Below are 18,959 nucleotides of genomic sequence, written 5' to 3' on the forward strand. Positions count from 1 at the left end.
ATATATTTTTTGTGATAAAACTTTTGATCTATTCATCTTGAAGACCCTATTTACATTTGATGATCATATAGTGCAAGTGTGTAACATGGAGTACTCCGCACGATCCGATTCACGCCATGCGATCGGTTGGTCAGCACAGTGATCAATTCTTGGGTGATATATGTGACGAGGAGTGCACATTACACAAATTGATAGCCAAACCGTGGCATATCGTTTTTCTGCACTGAGGCCCCAAATTTAGCATATATATTTTTCGCATCGGGGCCCCAAATTCCCGGAGACGGCCCTGTGGATGTGTCAATGTGTGCAAATACCTGATTAGTTTCCTAATAAAATGTGATCATGATCAGTTTCCTAATAAAACGTGATCATGATTAGTTTCCTAATAAAACATGATCGTGATTAGTTTCCTAAGAAGACGCGATCATGATTATAGTTTCCTAATTGATCGGACGTGGAGTTTCATATGATGAAGCACGGTCAGTCGATGTAAATTGTTAAGTGCACACAAAGCATGGATTAGGTTAAGGCTAGCCGTTAGATTAAGTTTAGTGAGCTTAATCATGCGGTCATAATGAATCCGTGTACGTTTTATGGGGTGCACGTAAGAAAGTTCTTGTTTGATTGTTTAATAGTAATAATGGAGATGGAGAGGAGAATAGCGCAAGTGTGTAACATGGAGTACTCCGCACGATCCAATTCACGCCATGCGATCGGTTGGTCAGCACAGTGATCAATTCTTGGGTGATATTATGTGACGAGGAGTGCACATTACACAAATTGATAGCCAAACCGTGGCATATCGTTTTTCCGCACTGAGGCCCCAAATTTAGCATATATATATTTTTCGCATCGGGGCTTCAAATTCCTGAAGACGGCCCTGTGGATGTGTCAATGTGTGCAAATACCTGATTAGTTTCCTAATAAAATGTGATCATGATCAGTTTCCTAATAAAACACGATCATGATTAGTTTCCTAATAAAACATGATCGTGATTAGTTTCCTAAGAAAACGGGATCATGATTAGTTTCTTAAGAAGACGCGATCATTATTATAGTTTCCTAATTGATCGGACGTGGAGTTTTATATGGTGAAGCACGGTCAGTCGATGTAAATTGTTAAGTGCACACAGAGAATGGATTAGATTAAGGCTAGCCGTTAGATTAAGTTTAGTGAGCTTAATCATGCGGTCATAATGAATCCGTGTACGTTTTACGGGGTGCACGTAAGAAAGTTCTTGTTTGATTGTTTAATAGTAGTGGAGATACTACTCCCTATGTTCTAAAATAAGTGACTCGTTGAGTCTAAAAAGATAGTTCCATCTTGCGTCAAGTTTTTTCGTATCACCCCTTTGTTCGTCCTCTAGATCAAAGAAATCTTTGGCAAGGCAATAAATTTAGGGTCAGTAAGGCAGCAACATTGAACCATCCATGGCAAAATATTTTTCATTTGATCATTGTACTTATACTCAATAAATATTGGTACAACTATACAAATCAAATATAGGAATTCAAATATATTTTTAATTTTGTTCTTATGTTATAAACCTAAATTTACATCAGCCAATTCCCGCGGCAACGCGCGGGGTATCCTCTAGTTTACTGAAGATGACCCTACAACCATACACATGAGCCATCAAACTACTTTTCTAACTTCATCTTATTAAATCACTACTTAAGGAGCACTTTTTGCAAATGTCACTTCTCACTTCCCCAGGTTACGACAAGTGGCGCCAAACTGGGGACACGGGAAGTGACCTTTGCAAATAATACCCCTTAATTAATGCAGTGCACCACTTGCCGCAACCTGATAGTTTTTTTTCGTAGATCTGTTTATTCAAAACGTTTTATCTTTTAAACTATGCGTCCAGTCTCGAACCATTTTCACTATTGGATTTCTTGCATCAAGATCTTCAAAACTAGATTGCATGCTGATAGATTTTGACAAACTTTTTTGTTATGAAAAAACCGAACGAAAAAACCATACCGGAGCACTTTTTTTTCCTTTCGGAAGGAGGCACGATTGTGCCTCTTGCGGAAGCAAATCCGTGCCTCCACAAGAAGCAAATCCATGTCTTTCACAGAAGGAAAAAAAGGTGTGTTTTTCTTGTTTCCGAGAGGAACAAACTGTGCCTCTTGTGAAGCAAATTCGTGCCTCTCGAGAAAAAGAAAAAAAAACATGTTTTTTTTGTTTCCGAGAGTCACGACCATGCGTGTCGCGGAAGCAAAAAGAAAACACGTTTTATTCCTTTTCAAGAGGCACGACGGAGCCTCTTGCAGAAGCAAAAAAGATACATTTTTTTGTTCTGAGAGGATGGACTGTGCCTCTTGCGGAAGAAAAAGAAAAAGAAGACACAATTTTTTTATCAAAAACCTAAGAAAAACCGGGAAAACCCGAAATGCCCAAAAATACCATAAAAATCTTCTAAAAAGCCAAAAACGTCAACGAAAACTAGGAAAACAAAAATCGAGAAACCACCCAAAGCGCGACATGTGGCGGGCGCGCTCTCAGCTCACACAAGATGACCCTAACAGGGCTCCGGAAGAAATACTCCTCCGTTAGTTGCTCCAACGCTTAGCCCACCCATTCTTTTGATTCTTTTTCTGATTGGAGTGACGCGTTGAGGGTCATGTCAGTTTCTTGGTGATGTTCATCAGCTGCTTCACACTTCACACATGACACGAGGAAGGATCACCGCCATAAAGATCAATGGTATCCGCCGGTGGCGGTGGCAAGCACCGAACACAAACGCCACGTTCCGGTTTGAGGCACCAATTCCTCAGGCCAACTCCAACACACCACCGCAAACGGACGTCCGTTTGCGGTCGGTTTCTGTCTGTTTGTGTCAGCAAAACGGATGCTTGTGTCCGTTTGCAATCGTCCTCCAAGCTGTCCCATTGCTCCCGTTCCATGCGCGTGTACTCTCTCTAGGAGTTCTCCATCACCCTCCTCACCAGCTCCTCCTCTTTTTCGGCGTTCATGGTGGGTGGTGGTGGCGGCAGGGACGGCGAGAGGAGAGCGCCGGCGTAAGCCTGTGCATCCACGCACGACCGGGGCGGACTGGGAGTGCACGCACGGACCGCATTGGTAGAATGTGCATTACGGGGCGGGCTATGAGGAAGACCGACAAATATAGTTTACTGACGCATGTTGTGCTCGTCCAGGAACCACGTGTCCCGGAAGGGGGTGTCGGCGTCGTACCTGCGGTCTGCGAGGAGGTGACACGGGATATGTGCCCGCCGGGGGCTGATGACCAAGAGGTAGGCGCGGCCGCTCGCCGGGATGGCTGACAGTGGCACCCGATCCGGCCTTAGATGCCACCCATTGGGGAGGTGAGCATCAGGCGAAGGGAGTGGGGTTGCCGTCTCCCAGTACCGCCGGAAGATACCACCTTAACGTACGAGTGGTTCCTTGACATGACGGCAGGAGGGGAGAGAGAGAAGGCAGCGACGAGAGGCAGTTGACGACGGTGCTCCCCGATGACTTGGACGATGAACTCGCCTCGTAGTCGTGCTTCCCCTTCTTGTTGGGGATCCACTTCTACATTCCCATGGCGGGAGGCGGCCGACGGTAGTGAGGGCGGCAGCGGCGGCCGGAGCTAGGGTTTGGGGTGCCCGGGCTCGAGGAGGTAGAGATGGAAGTGAAAGTGCGTGGAAGTGGACTGGCCGGTCCACGGGTTCTGCATTAGAAAGGACGGGCAGGGGCGGTTGGGCTATTGACTTGCGGGCATGCGGATTAAATGGGGCCAATGGGAACAGTTAGACGACCGACAGGTGAGCCCAGAGCAGATAAGGAGACGATGCGCGCGTGTGCATCACTATTCGTGGATGCAAATTCGACCCAAATTTGCTCCCTATTTGGGTCGAGCCGGACAAATTTGATTTTTGCGACTGCGGTCGCGCATTAGGCCATGAATTATGTCCGTTTCGCCCCAAGCAAACTGGATCGGGCTAAATGGGGCTGTGCATTGGAGTTGGCCTTACTAGAAGTCAAGCAATCGGGATGTCCGAGTGTCGGCGCGACGGACGTTTGCTTGGCTTGCAAGCCGCGTGGTGGAAAACCCTAGCTGGCGCTGCAGCTTATCTTGCCAGCGCCAGTCAGTGCCGCTGTGCTCGCGTCTTAACGCGGATCAATACGACACATGGGAGTGTTGGTTGGCCAGTTGGGTCCCCATCGATGCGACGCCGATGTCACCAACGGTAGTCGGAGTAGACGAAGTGGTCGGGGTAGATGACGGCGACGCTGGCGACGGGCTGGTGTTTGGACGAAGACGAAGGGGGTGGACCGGCGGCAGCGGCGGCTACGAAGGTAGCGACGGCGGCGGCCAAAGAAGAGCGGCAACGGCGGCCTGACGGCGGCGGCGGCTAGGTTAGGAGTGCGGCGGCGGTGCTCGAAGTAGACGAATAACCCTGACCGCGTGATGAAGACCGGCGCGGATGGTAGCGTGCCCGCGCCAAGGGGGACGGCGCGGCGCATACCACGGCAAGTCGACGCACGGGGACGGCAAAGTGGACCGCGGGCCGCGGCGCTACGGCCCGAAGGGGCAACGCAACGGCGGTAGGCGGGTCGGGGCGACGGCGGGAAGACCTCGGGGCGGCGGCGGGGACCGCGGGCCGTGACGCGATGTCCTGAAGGGGCGGCGCAGCAACGGAACCCGGGTCGGTGCCACTGCGGGAACGACTTAGGGCGGCGGCGTAGACCGTGTGCCACGCTCGCTACCTCCCGACGAGGCGACGCGGCGGCGGCGCGAGGATCGGTGCAGCCACGAGACGGCCTGGAGCGGACGTTCTCGGAGTGGTGAGGGACCGCGGGCCGCGGCACTACGGGCCGAAGGGACGATGCAACGATAACGCGGGTCGATGTAGCCGGAAGAAGAACCACGGGGCGGCGATAGTGCGGTCCGATGGGACGACACAGTGACAGCCCGTTGCTCGATTGGTGAAGGACACAATATAGTCGAAGACGATCTTCACAGGACCTACGAACCGACACGCAGACGGCTGATCAGACCGGAGACGCGGCGGACGAGATCAACAAGCCACGGGCAGGACGTGGCACAAGCATCACGCAGTGCGCTGGAAAACTGCACCGGACGTGTGCATGCATACAAGCATAGCACTCCATGAGGTGCAACAACGCGCGAACAGCCAGACACGCACAAGATGATCAAGTGCCATGGGCCACGTGAGTGCGCCTCTAGATCAAACCACTCGGCCAAGTAACCCATGCCTCGCGGCGCGGATCAACGGGCCTGCGGACGGTGCAAGCGGCGGCCGCACGCCCGCACCTGATGCAACGCCCAACGTGAATACTCGGACGTGTTGATGCGGTCGATCTTGATGGCTGATGAAGATGTCGACACACATTGTAGACGACGAACGGCGGCGGGTGACGCAAGCCGATTTGAGATCGGAAAACCAAAAAAGAACCGCCGATTAAGATGACCGACGAGAGAGAGAGAAAAACTCTGATCAATGGATCGGGAAAAGGACTCTCTAGGGCAGCCGGTCAACGAGAACGGTGGACGAACCCTAGGTACGGGTCGCGCAGCCCCCGACGACGATCATAGAGACCGACCGCCCCGGGGGCGGCGTGGAGCGGAAGCGGCAGGCGGCGGCTAGGGTTTGGATAGATTACGCTGATACCATGTTAGAAGGGAGAGAGGAGATTTGGTGCGGAATATGATGGATGTATTACTGAGCCTCGAGGGCGAGTATATATTGAGTATAAGACTTGAAGGACCATGGGGCAATTCAACATGTGGTTGAATGGTTAGAGGGACTATGGTATCCCAGTCCACCAAGTTCAAATCCTTTTAAAATTATATGTCGGCTCAGTCTTTTAGAGAAGCTCATAGGGTTGAGTGACGATATTGCTTGGAAAAGTGTAGATCGATTCGATGAGGTAGATAAGTCCAATGTTCAAGAAAGCGGTAAGCGTAAATGGAGCGGAAGGCCATAGCTTAGAGCAATGGCCGCTTAAGCGCAGCTTAACCGAGATTAAGCGTTTTTTTAATTGGCCAGAATTTGGTTGTTTTTGAATAATATGCACAAGAAAACAGGAAATATAGTACATAGATAACCAAAAATCTAAAATACTCCCTCCGTCTCAAAATTCTTGTCTTAGATTTGTCTAGATACGGATATATCTAACACTAAAACGTAATTAGATACATTCATATTTAGACAAATCTAAGACAAGAATTTTAGGACGGAAGGGCATATAAGGTTGAGGTTCAGTGGTTCACACACCAGAACAAATAGCCAAATAACACATAAAGATAAGGTTCAGTGGTTCACACAGCAAGCATAAATGCATAATATTGGCTTAAAGCATATAAGATAAATGGCAGCTGCAGGCAAGCAGCAGCAGCAGCAACCAAACAACAGCAGCAGCAACCAAACAGCAGCAGCAGCCAAACAGCAGCCCCATCCCAGCCCAAGCAGTAGTTCAGATCCAGTCTAGGGACGAGGAGGAAAAATGCATGGAGCTGAGTTGGATGCAGAACAGAAGCATCTGGACTGAAGCTCTCTTCTCCCCACTCCCCTTCTAACCCAGTAAACCCTAACCGAACATGTCAATATTGAGCCAGTCCTTTATACCCACCTTTTACCTCCAACCCGCGACCCATTCCTTGCTTTTTGAACGCTTAAGCGTGCTCAGCGACCGCTTAGACAGCGCTCAGCGCTAAAGCGGCCGCTAAATCCCGCTTTTTTCGCTTAACGTTAAAACTTCTGCCTAGGGCAGAAGCGAAGCGTTTAGCTGTCGCTTAGCGGTAAAACGTGCTTAAGCGGCGCCTAAAAACGTTTTCTTGAACGTTGGATAATTCATTATCCATCTATGTGGCCAGAGAATCACATGACCACGCCACCCTCTCATCCATTTTTCTCTAAATGGCACACTGCTTAATTAACCAAGCTGTCCAAATACACTCGCTTAGCAGCCACCTCCACAAAAAGGTACGCTTAGCAGCCCTGGCACACGACACATGTCTCCCAAGTCAAGCCGGTCCTCGACGCAAGGATGTTGACACGAGGACGCCACATCAAGATCAAGATACCGACCCAAAAATGGCCGAGAGTGAAAACGTGAAGCTAAGAGCACCTCCAACAGCCGCGTCAAAAGACGCGCGCGTGTGATAAATTGGCTTTTTAGCGCGTGGGATGTTTTCGTGTGCTCCAGCGGTAGCGGAAAACCAACATGCGCGGGTAACGATTGCGCGCGCGGGAAAAGGCGACATCTCGCACGCTACATTTGGCGCGCTGCATCCGGCGCGCCTATAAATTGCAGCGCCCTCTGCCGCTCTCTTCATCTCTCTATCGCCCTATGCCGCCCTTTGCCGCCGACAGGCCACCACCGCGCCACCATGCCGCCTCGACGCCTGGGAGCTTCGGGCTACCGTGGCGTCAGCATGCGTCCGTCCGGTACCTACTCCACTGAGATTCGGTCGGGCGGCGGCATGCGCCTCCGCCTCAGAACCTTCGACACCGCCCAAGAGGGCGCCCGCGCATACAACGCTGCGGCGTGGCGCCTCCTGCGGTCCCGTCGAGACATGAACTTCGCCGACGTGGCGAGGCAGGAGCGGGCACAGGAGTTGGCGCCTTTCCCGCGAATTCTCATTGACGAGGATCGTCGCAAGCACCGGAGGCGGGAGCGTCGTCTCAGGCTGGCTGAGATGGACGAGCAAGTCATGACGTTGTGGAGCCATCGCTTCCCGGAAGATACCAACAAGGAACAGTTCTTCAACCAGAGGAGGGCGAAGAGGAGGGAGGAGCGAGCCGCCTATCGCGAGGACAAGCGAACGCAGAGGGCGGTGGCTAAATACAACATCGCGCTAAAAGATGCGTCCTCCTGGGACTCCGGCGACGAGCGGTTCCTTGACGCCTATGCACACACGTCGGACGAGGACATCACCAAGATAGAGTCCGAATCAGACGAGTAGTACATGTTTTTCGTTTTATTTTGGATCGTAGAAGTAGGCTATCATAGAAGCAGACAGAGTCCGAGTCGGAATCGTAGTAAGAAAAAACAGATGAAATATAGCGCGTCTGCTGGAGCGGCTCGCGCGCGCTTTAATTTGCGTTGACCGCTGGAGCCAGCGCACCGCTGCGGGCAAAAGCTGGCTAACCCGGCGTTGTATTCCGACTTTTAACGCGCGGCGCGTTGCGCGGCTGTTGGAGATGCTCTAAAGACTCGTTCCACGGCAGCCGCGCATCCCTCGCCTTCCGGGCAAAGCAACACGAAACCCACAACACTTCACCGCTTGTGTTTGCGTACACGACCGAGATAAAAATAATCGCATCTCGCCATCGCGACAGCTGGAGCGCCTCCTTCATGCTGGGCCAGCGCGTCCTCCTCACGCTGGGACTCCTTCGGGGCACGCTGGAGCTCTACCTTGTGTGCGGCCTAGTAGGTCGGCTCCTCCTTCTCTTCCTCCTCCGGCGCCGCATAGGATGGGGGGTGCGTAGTCGGCGTCTAGCTTGATGGCGTCGTGGCGGTGCACGTCATGCTCGATTGTGAACCACACATCGTAGTGTGTGTGGGGGGGAGGAGGGGGTCCACCGCATAGGCCGGGTCACGCCGGCGTGAGCTGGTCACACCGCATGCATTGTTATTCATCAGTATGTACTTCATCTGTCTACCATACCATGTTTTTTTACATTGAAGTGTTGTTCTAGCGCTCTGTTGCAATGCCATCTTATTTTCCCAAGAATACATGTGTATGTTGCCTTAGTTATTTCTATACGTATTCCACTAGCATACAGTTTTACATTCAACTAGTGTTTTTTTGTTGTGTTGTCGTGTCGTATCCCTAGCTCTTACACCATACTCCCTCTGTCCGGATTACATGTTGCCGAAATGGATAAAAAAGGATGTATCTAGAACTGAAATACGCCAAGACCCATCCATTTTTTCCGGATGGAGGGAATACATGTCAATATGTCATGCCTTTCTATTCTTCAGTACCTATTCCATCTCTCTGTTGTCGCATGTTTTATAATTAAAGCACCATTCTTCTATACAAGGCATGCAAGGGGAAGACGACTATGTTAGAATCTGAAGGGTTACAAACAAGGCCTTTGCAAAAGATCCAAACGCCGGGAGATAATAAACCAACTCCAGTTTTTATAGATATTGCTCCAGCACAGAGAAACCCAACTCCTACTGATAATAAGCAGATTCCAGTGGCCAAAGAACTAGTCCGCTCCAATCTAGCAAAAATATGTCAACTCAATTCTAAGAAGCGTGTGCGTATCCTTGCATCATGAAATTTTATAGCATGCTGATCATATTTTCTACATGTTTCTTACCCTCTCTCTTTTAGAAAATAAGCTTAACAGATAGAAGAATTTCTGCAATGGTATCGTTTATGAGGAAAGATTCTTGCAGGAATTCTCTGTGCTCCAATGTAGATGTAAGTACCTGTTGTATATCACTATATTTTTACATCAGCATGTATTTTTTTAATCGGCGTGAATCCAACCTTTATCTGATCTAAATTTAGTTGTAGCAAAATGTATGATTAAAGGCCACAATGTTGATTTTTGCAAGGAAAACTGCCTGGTAGTTTTGCATCCTGAGCTGCATGAGTGTACTATCTCATATCAGTGGGTTTGAATACTTTGGTTCTGCAGTGGGTTTCTCAGTGTTTTTTTACTGTGTTGTCCTGTCGTATCCCTAGCTCTTACATCATACTCCCTCCGTCCGGATTAAATATCGCAGAAATGGATAAAATTGGATGTATCTAGAACTAAAATACGCCTAGACCCATCCATTTATTTTCGGATGGAGGGAATACATGTCAATATGTCATGCCTTTCTATTCTTCGGTACATATTCCATCTCCACTGTAGCATGTTTTATAACTGAATCACCATTCTTCTATATAAGGCATGCAAGGGGAAGACGGCTATGTTAGAATCTGAAGGGTTACAAACCAGGTCTTTGCAAAAGATCCAAACGCCAGGAGATAATAAACGAACTCCATTTTTCATAGATACTGCTCCAGCACAGAGAAATCCAACTCCCACTGATAATAAGCAGATTCCAGTGGCCGGAATTCTCTGTGCTCCAATGCTGATGTAAGTACCTGTTGTATATCACTATATTTTTACATCAGCATGTATTTTGTTAATCAGCGTGAATCTAACCTTTATCTGATCTAAAATTAGCTGTAGCAAAATGTTAAAGGCACCAATGTTGATTTTTGTAAGGAAAACTGCCTGGCAGTTTTGCATACTGAGCTGCATGAATGTACTATCTCATATCACGCACATTACTGAATTGTAGTGCTTCTCTGGTTGCCCATTCATTCATTGTGTCAATGTTGCTTTCGTATTACCTTACCTGGCTGATGATAGTTGTGCCATATTGTGTTAATTTGGTGTAGGCTAGTTGCCCAAATGTTCGTTGTGTCAATGTTGCTTTCCTATTATCTGACTTGGCCAATGATAGCAATGCTAGTGTGTTAATTTTGTGCAGGTTGCTGAAGATAAGAAGACAAACTCTGAAAACAGCAAGGCAACCCCATTGTTTCTTTCCAGTAAATCTAGGCCAGGTAATATGGCAATAACTCATGATTAATCTGTTTGGTTCCCGTCCTAATTTATGTTATGATGTAGTGGTCGAGACACTCTCCACTATCAATAATACAAGCCTACCAAAATCACCATCTGAATCTGTTCAATATCCTCTGTCTCGAATGCAACGGAATAAATGTATGTTTGTGAACCAATTAATGGTTGAAGCAATGATGGAAATGGTGGATGAATCATAGGTGCGGAGTCGTGCAACACAACAACTGATCAATGTTTTCAGAGACAGCGTAGCAAAGCAGCAAGAACTTGCCCACATGCTTATGGGCGTCATCTGTGCTGAGGTTGCAGATTGTGACGTTGTAGATGGTTAGGTTCTGCTCATTTATTTGCACTGGCATCAATCTTTGATTGCCCAATGGATGTAATTTCCTGTAATATATGCTGGATGTGCAACGTTATTCCTGTATGCCGTACCTTTGCTTGATCGGTTTTGGTCCTGTGCATAATTGCTCATCGTAATGGGCTCAAATTATCTAATTTGGCCTAAAGACATGAATGAACTTTAGTGGGCCCATTAATTTAATGGGCCATTACTAGGCCGAAAGTTAATGGCCGGCCCTCTTACCTCCCGGGTCGTTAATAGGCCATTACTAAGTTTGGGCTACATATGGCCCAACTATACTGTAGGCCTTTAGCAGGCCGAAAGAAACAGCGGGCTTGTACAGGACCATGAAGAGCATGGGCCGCTAAGAGGCTGAAAGTCAGGTCGTATTATAAACGGCCCAACTGTGTTGTGGGCCTTTAGCAGGCCGAAAGAGAAGCCGGGCTGGTATTGGACCATGAAGGGCATGGGCCGTTAAAAGGCCAAAACTAAGGTCCGACTACAAATGGCCCAACTCATTTATGGTCCGTTAACAGGTCAAAAGGCACACAGGGCCGGGAATTGGCCCAACACTTAAATGGGTCACTAAAAGGCCAAAACTCAGGTCCGACTACAAATTGCCCAACTGATTTATGGGCCGTCAACAGGCTAAAAGTGACACCGGGCCAGAAATTGGCCCAACACTTAAATGGGCCGCTAAAAGGCCGAAACTCAGGTCCGACTACAAATGGCCCATCAGATTTATGGGCCATCAACAGGCTGAAAGACACACCGGGCCGGAAATTAGCCCAACATTTAAATGGGTCGCTAAAAGGCCAAAAGATGTACATCCTGAAAATTGGCCCATCAATTAAATGGGCTGTTAACAGGCCGAAATCTCATCGGGCCAATATTGAGCCCAAATATATAGCGGGCTGTTAACGGGATCGAACTGACGATGGGCTGCAATGGTGTCAAATCTTTAATGGGCCGTTGACGGGCCGAATTGGCACATCTCGTATGGGCCGTGGGCTTAAATGGACCTGACACAAGTAGGCCTTATATGGGCCGGCCTGCTAATTTTTACTGGGCTAGCCTTTTTCATGGGAATGGGCCACTATTGGGCCGTGCCACGTGTCGACCTATCATAGGCGTCTCCTGTCCAATGAGTGGATGACATATGTCCCAACGATGAGGCAACACGTGTTTCCTTCGGCCAATCAGAATTTTACACGTGGAAATTTCCCATTGGTCAGGGCTGTTAACGGGTTATCGGATCCAAAATCTGACCCGATAGCTTAACGGCATTCCGGTACGGTGGATGCCACGTGTCGGTCACCCTTGATGAAAGCACTTCTGTGATGCGCGATTTATCGTCATGGAAGGGGACACTTCCGTGATGATAATTTTGGTAATGTCATGGAACACTTCTACGACAGCACATGTATGACTATCTTGATTCTGTCATAAAATCGTCATGGATGTACATGCATGACAAAAAACGCGACCTACTGTGACAAACACGTATCATCACAGAAGTGCATTTTTTTGTAGTGTTGGGTTCCACCATACTATCAACATGAATTACTACTCCCTCCATTCACTTTTGTAAGTCATTTTAGACAACTCAAAATGGGCTTTTTTGTACATTGTCTGAAATGTCTTCGAGGTCTTATAAAAGTGAACAGAGGGAGTAGAAAAATTGCAGCGTTTAAGACAAGGAAAAAATTATGTAGAAGAATATTATCAGGAATTACAAACTGGCATGATTAGATGTGGTATTGTTGAGGAGAATGAAGCTATGCTTGCACGTTTTATGGGTGGATTAAATAGAGAGATTCAGACCATTTTAGAGTATAAGGAGTATAACAATATCACTCGTTTATTCCATCTTGCTTGTAAAGCTGAACGTGAAGTGCAGGATCGATAGGCATTGGCGCGAACTAACTTTTCTGCAGGTCGACATTCATCATGGACACCACATGCATCCTCTACTTCCACTGCACCAGCACCTCCATCAGGTGCCACCTCCAGCCGTGATACAAGAAAGCAGGCACAGCCACCACTATCTGCCAAGAGCACACCCGTCGGGCCTGCACAGAGCTCTTCTTCTTCGATGGCATCAACAGGGCACACAAGTGATATTATTTGTCGTCGTTGTAAGGGAAAAGGTCATTATGCGAAAGAATGCAAATCTCAGCATGTGATGATTGCTACTGAGGATGGTGGGTGTCGTGGAAGTGTCACGGCAGATGTCCTCATGGAAGGACTTAGTTGCGGAGCCATTGCAACGAGGTTAGCTTAAATGGGTTAAACGGGACAAAGGACGCGAGGAGTTTATACTGGTTCGGCCCCTTGCGGTGAAGGTAACGGCCTAATCCAGTTTGAGGTGGTATTGCTAGGGTTTCGATGACCAGGGAGCGAATACGCCTTGCCTGGCTCTCGACTTGTTGTTTCTTTCCCTAAGCCGCTGCCGGGTCATCCCCTTATATACATGGGTTGACGCCCTGTGGCCTACAGAGTCCCGGCCGGCTCATACAACGTGTCCGGCTCGGTGACATATCTTACATGCCTTTCATTACAAGTCTATACATACATGGCGGTTCACACTTATGGGCCTTAAGCCACCTTCGGGTTTGGACCTTTAACAAGCCTGCCTATGAACCGACATCTTTAATATACTCTTGGGCTTCATTCTGATGAACCGCCATAAGGATGACCCGGCCCCTCCTGGGCGGGTCATATCTGATACTCATATCCCCAACATTAGGCCCCAGGTTGATTTGAACTTGTTCATGTCAATCTTCAACACTTAGAAAAAATCCTTCTTCATCTTGTAAAACGTTGTAACCCGCCATGATGTCATCTCCGGAGACTGTGGTAACCCGCTGTGACATCACCTCTGATTAATACTACACATAACCCAAATCTTAATAAATCTCTTTCTTTACCGACCCTCCGAAAATCGAGGCGCCTGCACCGTCACATATCCATTTCTTTGTTTCCTCGATTCCCGCACCTGCCGTTTGTCCTTCCAGCCCTATAAACACGACCACGGATTCACCTCTCATTCTCCCCCTTTTCCTTCTCGCCTTCTTCTTCCTCCTTGCGACGCACCAGCCCGCACGAGCTCCACCGCCGTCGACCTTCGTCCCCTTCATCAACTCCGGCCACTACATCACCCTAAATGGACCAGAAACACCGCGGCACTCCTCCGCTGTCAGCTAGCACCAGTAAGTCCTCCCTTTTCTTCTTCATAGATTTGTCTTTTAGGGTTTCTCTGTTCGTCGGTGTTCATCACCGTTTCTTCCCTTTCCTCGTCCTAGATCACATAGCTTTGATCTGAAAATAGCATAGATCTCGCGCGGTAACAGTTTTAGCACCCGTTTTTATATTAGAGCATATCCTCATTGCAGCGGATCTCATCTGGGCACCCCCTTTTTTATGCTGCCGCCACCTTAGGTTTAGAATTTATTTCCTTTTTCTGAATAGCTGCAGATCTGATCTTATAGCCTCAATCTGCGAAACCTATTTGTCCAACACTTAGTAGAATTTTTGCTCTTTGTCAGATTTTGAGTACCTGTACGTGTCATGGCGGCTTACATGTCCGGCTTACAATTACTCATATATCATTAGTCCTCACTTAAGCCATCATTCTGAATGTATACCGCAACCGCTTAACTTGTGATTTCACCAATTGACTTGAACCGGCAAAATTTTCCTTCCTTTTAGGCTTTCTTTCTTTCAAAATGACGCCAAAGACAGTCTATACATGCAATTGGGTCCCCTCCGTCGTCACTGAGGGCACATTTAAAGATTTTATCAAAGTCGGGTACCTGCCCGCAAAGAGTGTCATGCATTACCGTGCTCCTGACCCGGGCGAAGAAAGACCTTAGCCGAAGGATGGCGAAGTCATCGTTTTCACTGACCACATGAACTGGGGCTTCTCGCCACCCGGCTCTAAATTCTTCCGGGACATTCTGCACATTTTCCAGCTCCATCCTCAAGACATTGGACCCAATTCCGTGTCAAATGTCTGCAACTTTCAAGTCTTCTGTGAAGTAAGTATACCTTCAAGAGGAGCCCATCGTCGATCTCTTTAGAGAATATTTTTATTTGAACCGCCAGACTGAGTTCACGAACGGGCCTAGCTTGGAACTTGGCAGAATCTCGATTCAACGCGGAAGAGATGCTATCTTCCCTTATGCCCGCTTGCCAAGTCACCCCAAGGATTGGAACCCGACGTGGTTTTATTGCAAAGATACTTCCCCGGCTAATGAGAATCCACTGCCGGGTTACTGTGTCGAGCGCCTAGACCCAAAGCACAATCTTCCTGAAAAACTTATCGCCGCTGAACGGAAGAAAATTGCTCCTACCATTGTGAAGGTTAAAGATCCGCTAGGAAACGGGTTAACTGGCGTTGATTTAGTCAGGTGTTGGGTTTCTTGGCGGATCATACCCTTGAGTCGCCGCACCGGCTTAATGTGCACTTATACTGGTGGTGTAAAGGATCCACTGCGCCACAGCTCTGCACCATTAACCGACGCAGCAATAGAGGAAATGGTTAAGTCCCTTCTCAATGAAGATCCAGAAGATTGCACTAAAGTGGGCCTGGCTCCTTTCTGCAAGCTTAACCCGCCACCGGATGTGAGTCTCTAAACTTTCTTACTTTTACCTCATTATTCCAATACCTTATTAACTCAACTTTTGATGACCTTTATAGGCTAAATCTGACTTTTGGAAGACAGAATATGATCATGAAGCTGCCAAAAAGGCCAGGGCTGCCAAAAAAGCACCTAAGAAAACGCCAAGAAGACCATCAAGAAGAAGAAGAAACCAAGTGCCTCTGATCTGCTTAAATTGGATGACACCTCTGAGTCAGAGGTTGCCCTTGACTCTCTTGGCTCTTTTTTCAATCATCTTATTGAAACTGACTATTATCAGGATGACACGGGAGCCAGCCAAGCAGTTGAAGAAGATGCAACTATTATTTCTTCTGGCTCAGAATCTTTGCCAAGACAGAAACTTCGGCAAGTAACCCAGAAAGTAAGGTTTTCACACCCCTTGGCTTATTTAGATCCTCACTTTATTTTGAAGCAACAACAACACGAGAGTCGATGTCAGACCCGGACCAGTGGAGGTGACGAGTTGTCCTCCGGCTTACCAAACACTCCCGCTCCTCGAAAATGTCGAAACGAGATTCTTTTTAACTTTAAACTCTTTCCACTCGCCGCGGGTCTTATTTGCTTACCACTTAACTCTGTTGATTCAATTGACCAGGAGATTGCCCGTTCCTCCTCTGGCGACTCATCACAAACCGAGTTGCCAGCTTTTAAAATTGCTCCTGGGTAACAATAATTACCTTTTATTCTGTATATCTTTATACTCTTATACTTATTCTGACTTAATCATAATCCATGTAGTGGACAAGAAAATCCTAATAAAAAGGCGAAGGCGACCAAGCCAACTGAGGCACATAAAGCTGCTGAGCCGGAGCAACAAGTCTCTGCACCTGAAGTCTCTGAAAAACAGCCAGACGAACCTGCCACTGACGCTCCATCTGAGATTGCTGACCTCTCCCATGACCACATGGATGCCAATCCTGTGTTCACCGAGTCATCCAATCCATTTAAACCGCTAGAAGAACATGGTGAAGATGTTATCATTACTGGCACCGGCTTCAAAGAACCGGGACATCCAACCGCTTTAGCCAAGCACTCCGTGAAAGATGAGTTCATTGAGAGGCAGAAAATGAAATTTGACATTGCTGATTATTCTCAACTGACCGTCAATGAAGTATTCTCTGGTTATCTTAACCAAGTTCATTCCAGTCGCGACCTTGAGATTGGTATGGTGAAACAGATGCACCAGAAAAATGAGGTATGACTTCCGGCTTTTAAATAATTTATGTACCTCCTGCCAGCCCCCAAGTCTACTGGTTATGATAATATTGAATAGGTTGTAGACTTAGAAGAATCCATAAGCTTCTGTCATAGATTCCCTCCAAGTCTGGTTTAAAATAAACCGGATGTTTAAGCAGTTTAACTTTGCATCTGTAGTCCCCAAGGGCTGGTTTAATCAGCATGAATGATCCGGTCGTATTTATCATTGTGTAAGAAAAGAGAGCTTAACTGCATAGCCCCCATGAGTCGGTTGGGACTGCTTACAGCACATCCGGCTCATGATGAAGAAGATACAAGCGATATGCATTAGCCCCCAAGTGCCAAGTAGTCTTGCTTGCAAAGTGCTTGGGACTTTAGTTATAAGAGCCGTTTCCTTTGAAAAATTTCTTTGACAGACATTAGCCCCCAAGTTTCAAGTGTTGTTGCTTGCAAAAGACTTGGGACTTATATTCTTGTAACCTTGATATAAATGTTGATAACTCTGTACTTCATAAAGGCTGCTACTGCTGAATTGGAATCTCAACTGAATGACGCAAAGACCCGGCTGGCGAATCAGGAAACTGAGACCCGGAAAGCTGAGTCAAAGTTCCAGTTTAGCATGGCCGAGTCGGAAAAGCTGAAGACCAGTTTTGAGGCAGAGAAAAAGACTTGGGCTTAAGAAAGGACTGCTTTAACGCAGCGGGCTGAGAAAGCAGAGGAAGCGCTTCAAGATGTGACCATTGAGCTTACCGGCTTAAAACACCATGTATCTCAGATGGTTTCTGCTATCTTTGGTAAGTCACCTTGCTAGTCATCAAAAAGTGAATCCTTGTTGCGATTATATAACCCGCCATTAACCAATCTGTCAATATATAGAGGTCCCAGGAGCAACAACCTTAATCAAGACATGCTTGTGAAGCTCAAAGCTGTTTATACACTTGTCGAACAGCTGTACACCGGAGCTCAACGTGCACTGGCCGCAATCTCTCCAACAAATCAAGTGCCTACTATGTTTATAGATGTGTTGAAGAAACCGTCTGTGCTGCCTGCAAGATTTGACGAGATGAAACGGTCATCTGCAAGAGCCGGTGTTGTGACGGCTTTGAGCCGGGCCAAGGCATGGGTACCAGAGCTTGACCCATCAGAGGTAGCCACTGGTTACCCAAGCTTGAAAGAAGATGGTACGCCATTTGATCAGAAGGACTTCTCTATTTGCGTGAAAGAGATATGCCCCATGGCGATGATGATTGCCAATGACTCGGATCTTTCAAAATACCATCCGGCTTACAACAAGGAAAACCAAAAGATGCCAACCCCGGCTTATAGAGTGATGGACTTAATCCCCCCAATCCGTAAGCACACTTTTGCCCCTGAAGTTGAGCCATCTGATCTTATAGACGAAGAAGTTGAATTTCAAGCTTTATCTGGCATCGATTGGCGCTTGATTTGTTGGAGAGATTGCGAAAGAAGACGAAGAACTGGAAAGAAGACGAAGAACCGGAAAGGGATGACCCAGAAGCCTCCAACCTGCAAGTCCAAGAAGATTGAACCGTCGACGGCTGATATATTTGATCTTTGAAAAACCTGATCCCATTCGGCTCATGGAGCCATGTAATAAGGTAGTAAAAACTTGAATCTGTCGTGCCATCGTGCACGTTTCTGCTTTTTTCTTAATATTGCTAATCCGTAAGTTTTAGAAAGCCATTATGGGTATGATAGCCTTTGATTTATGCAAACCTGAATGATAATTATCCTACACACAAAGAAAGTACAAATGCCATGGCGGCTTACCGCCGGGCGGGTCATGATACCCAATTGAAGCCGCTGGGGACAAACAGTCCATAACCAGGGCCGGTCTGACAATTGTTTAAATAAAATCCCATACATGTGATATATACTTACACTGTTGGCTTATCAGCTTCATACAGTTAGAGGTATTTTAGAGCTGTAACTGTAAACATAAGACTATGATACTCTAGCGACTTAGAGTCTACCATCCTGGCGGATTATAGAGACCCGGAAGATACTTCAAATATGAGCCATAAGTAGGGCAGCTGGGCCCGACTTGTAAAAAATCAAAAGTCAAAGAAGAAATCTTCCAATATAAATAAAAAATCAAAAGAAATTCGAGACTTTTGTGGGCTGCCAAGCCAAAGTGTCTTCTTCAATGAAACTAG

General features: G+C 47.4%; 2 protein-coding genes across 2 annotated transcripts; both read left to right on the forward strand.

Annotated features, from left to right (window-relative positions):
* The first annotated feature begins 7,367 nt into the window (after window positions 1-7,367).
* On the forward strand, window positions 7,368-7,943 carry LOC147966131 (uncharacterized). Its single transcript, XM_087530727.1, has one exon. The coding sequence runs from the start codon at window positions 7,368-7,370 to the stop codon at window positions 7,941-7,943; it is 576 nt and encodes a 191-aa protein (XP_087386853.1).
* A 9,614-nt stretch (window positions 7,944-17,557) lies between these two features.
* On the forward strand, window positions 17,558-18,361 carry LOC147966132 (uncharacterized). The gene is made up of 2 exons (XM_087530728.1): window positions 17,558-17,576; window positions 17,661-18,361. Exons 1-2 carry the CDS (start codon window positions 17,558-17,560, stop codon window positions 18,359-18,361), a joined length of 720 nt encoding a protein of 239 aa, XP_087386854.1.
* Window positions 18,362-18,959: the final 598 nt, after the last annotated feature.

The sequence above is a fragment of the Triticum urartu genome, chromosome 6A, assembly GCF_056163025.1.
Source record: "Triticum urartu cultivar PI428250 chromosome 6A, HENAU_Tu73, whole genome shotgun sequence".
Lineage (NCBI taxonomy): Eukaryota > Viridiplantae > Streptophyta > Magnoliopsida > Poales > Poaceae > Triticum > Triticum urartu.

Bases quoted from the DNA above. Each gene is read 5' to 3' on its own strand.
- LOC147966131 (XM_087530727.1), top strand. From the start codon at position 7,368: ATGCCGCCTCGACGCCTGGGAGCTTCGGGCTACCGTGGCGTCAGCATG.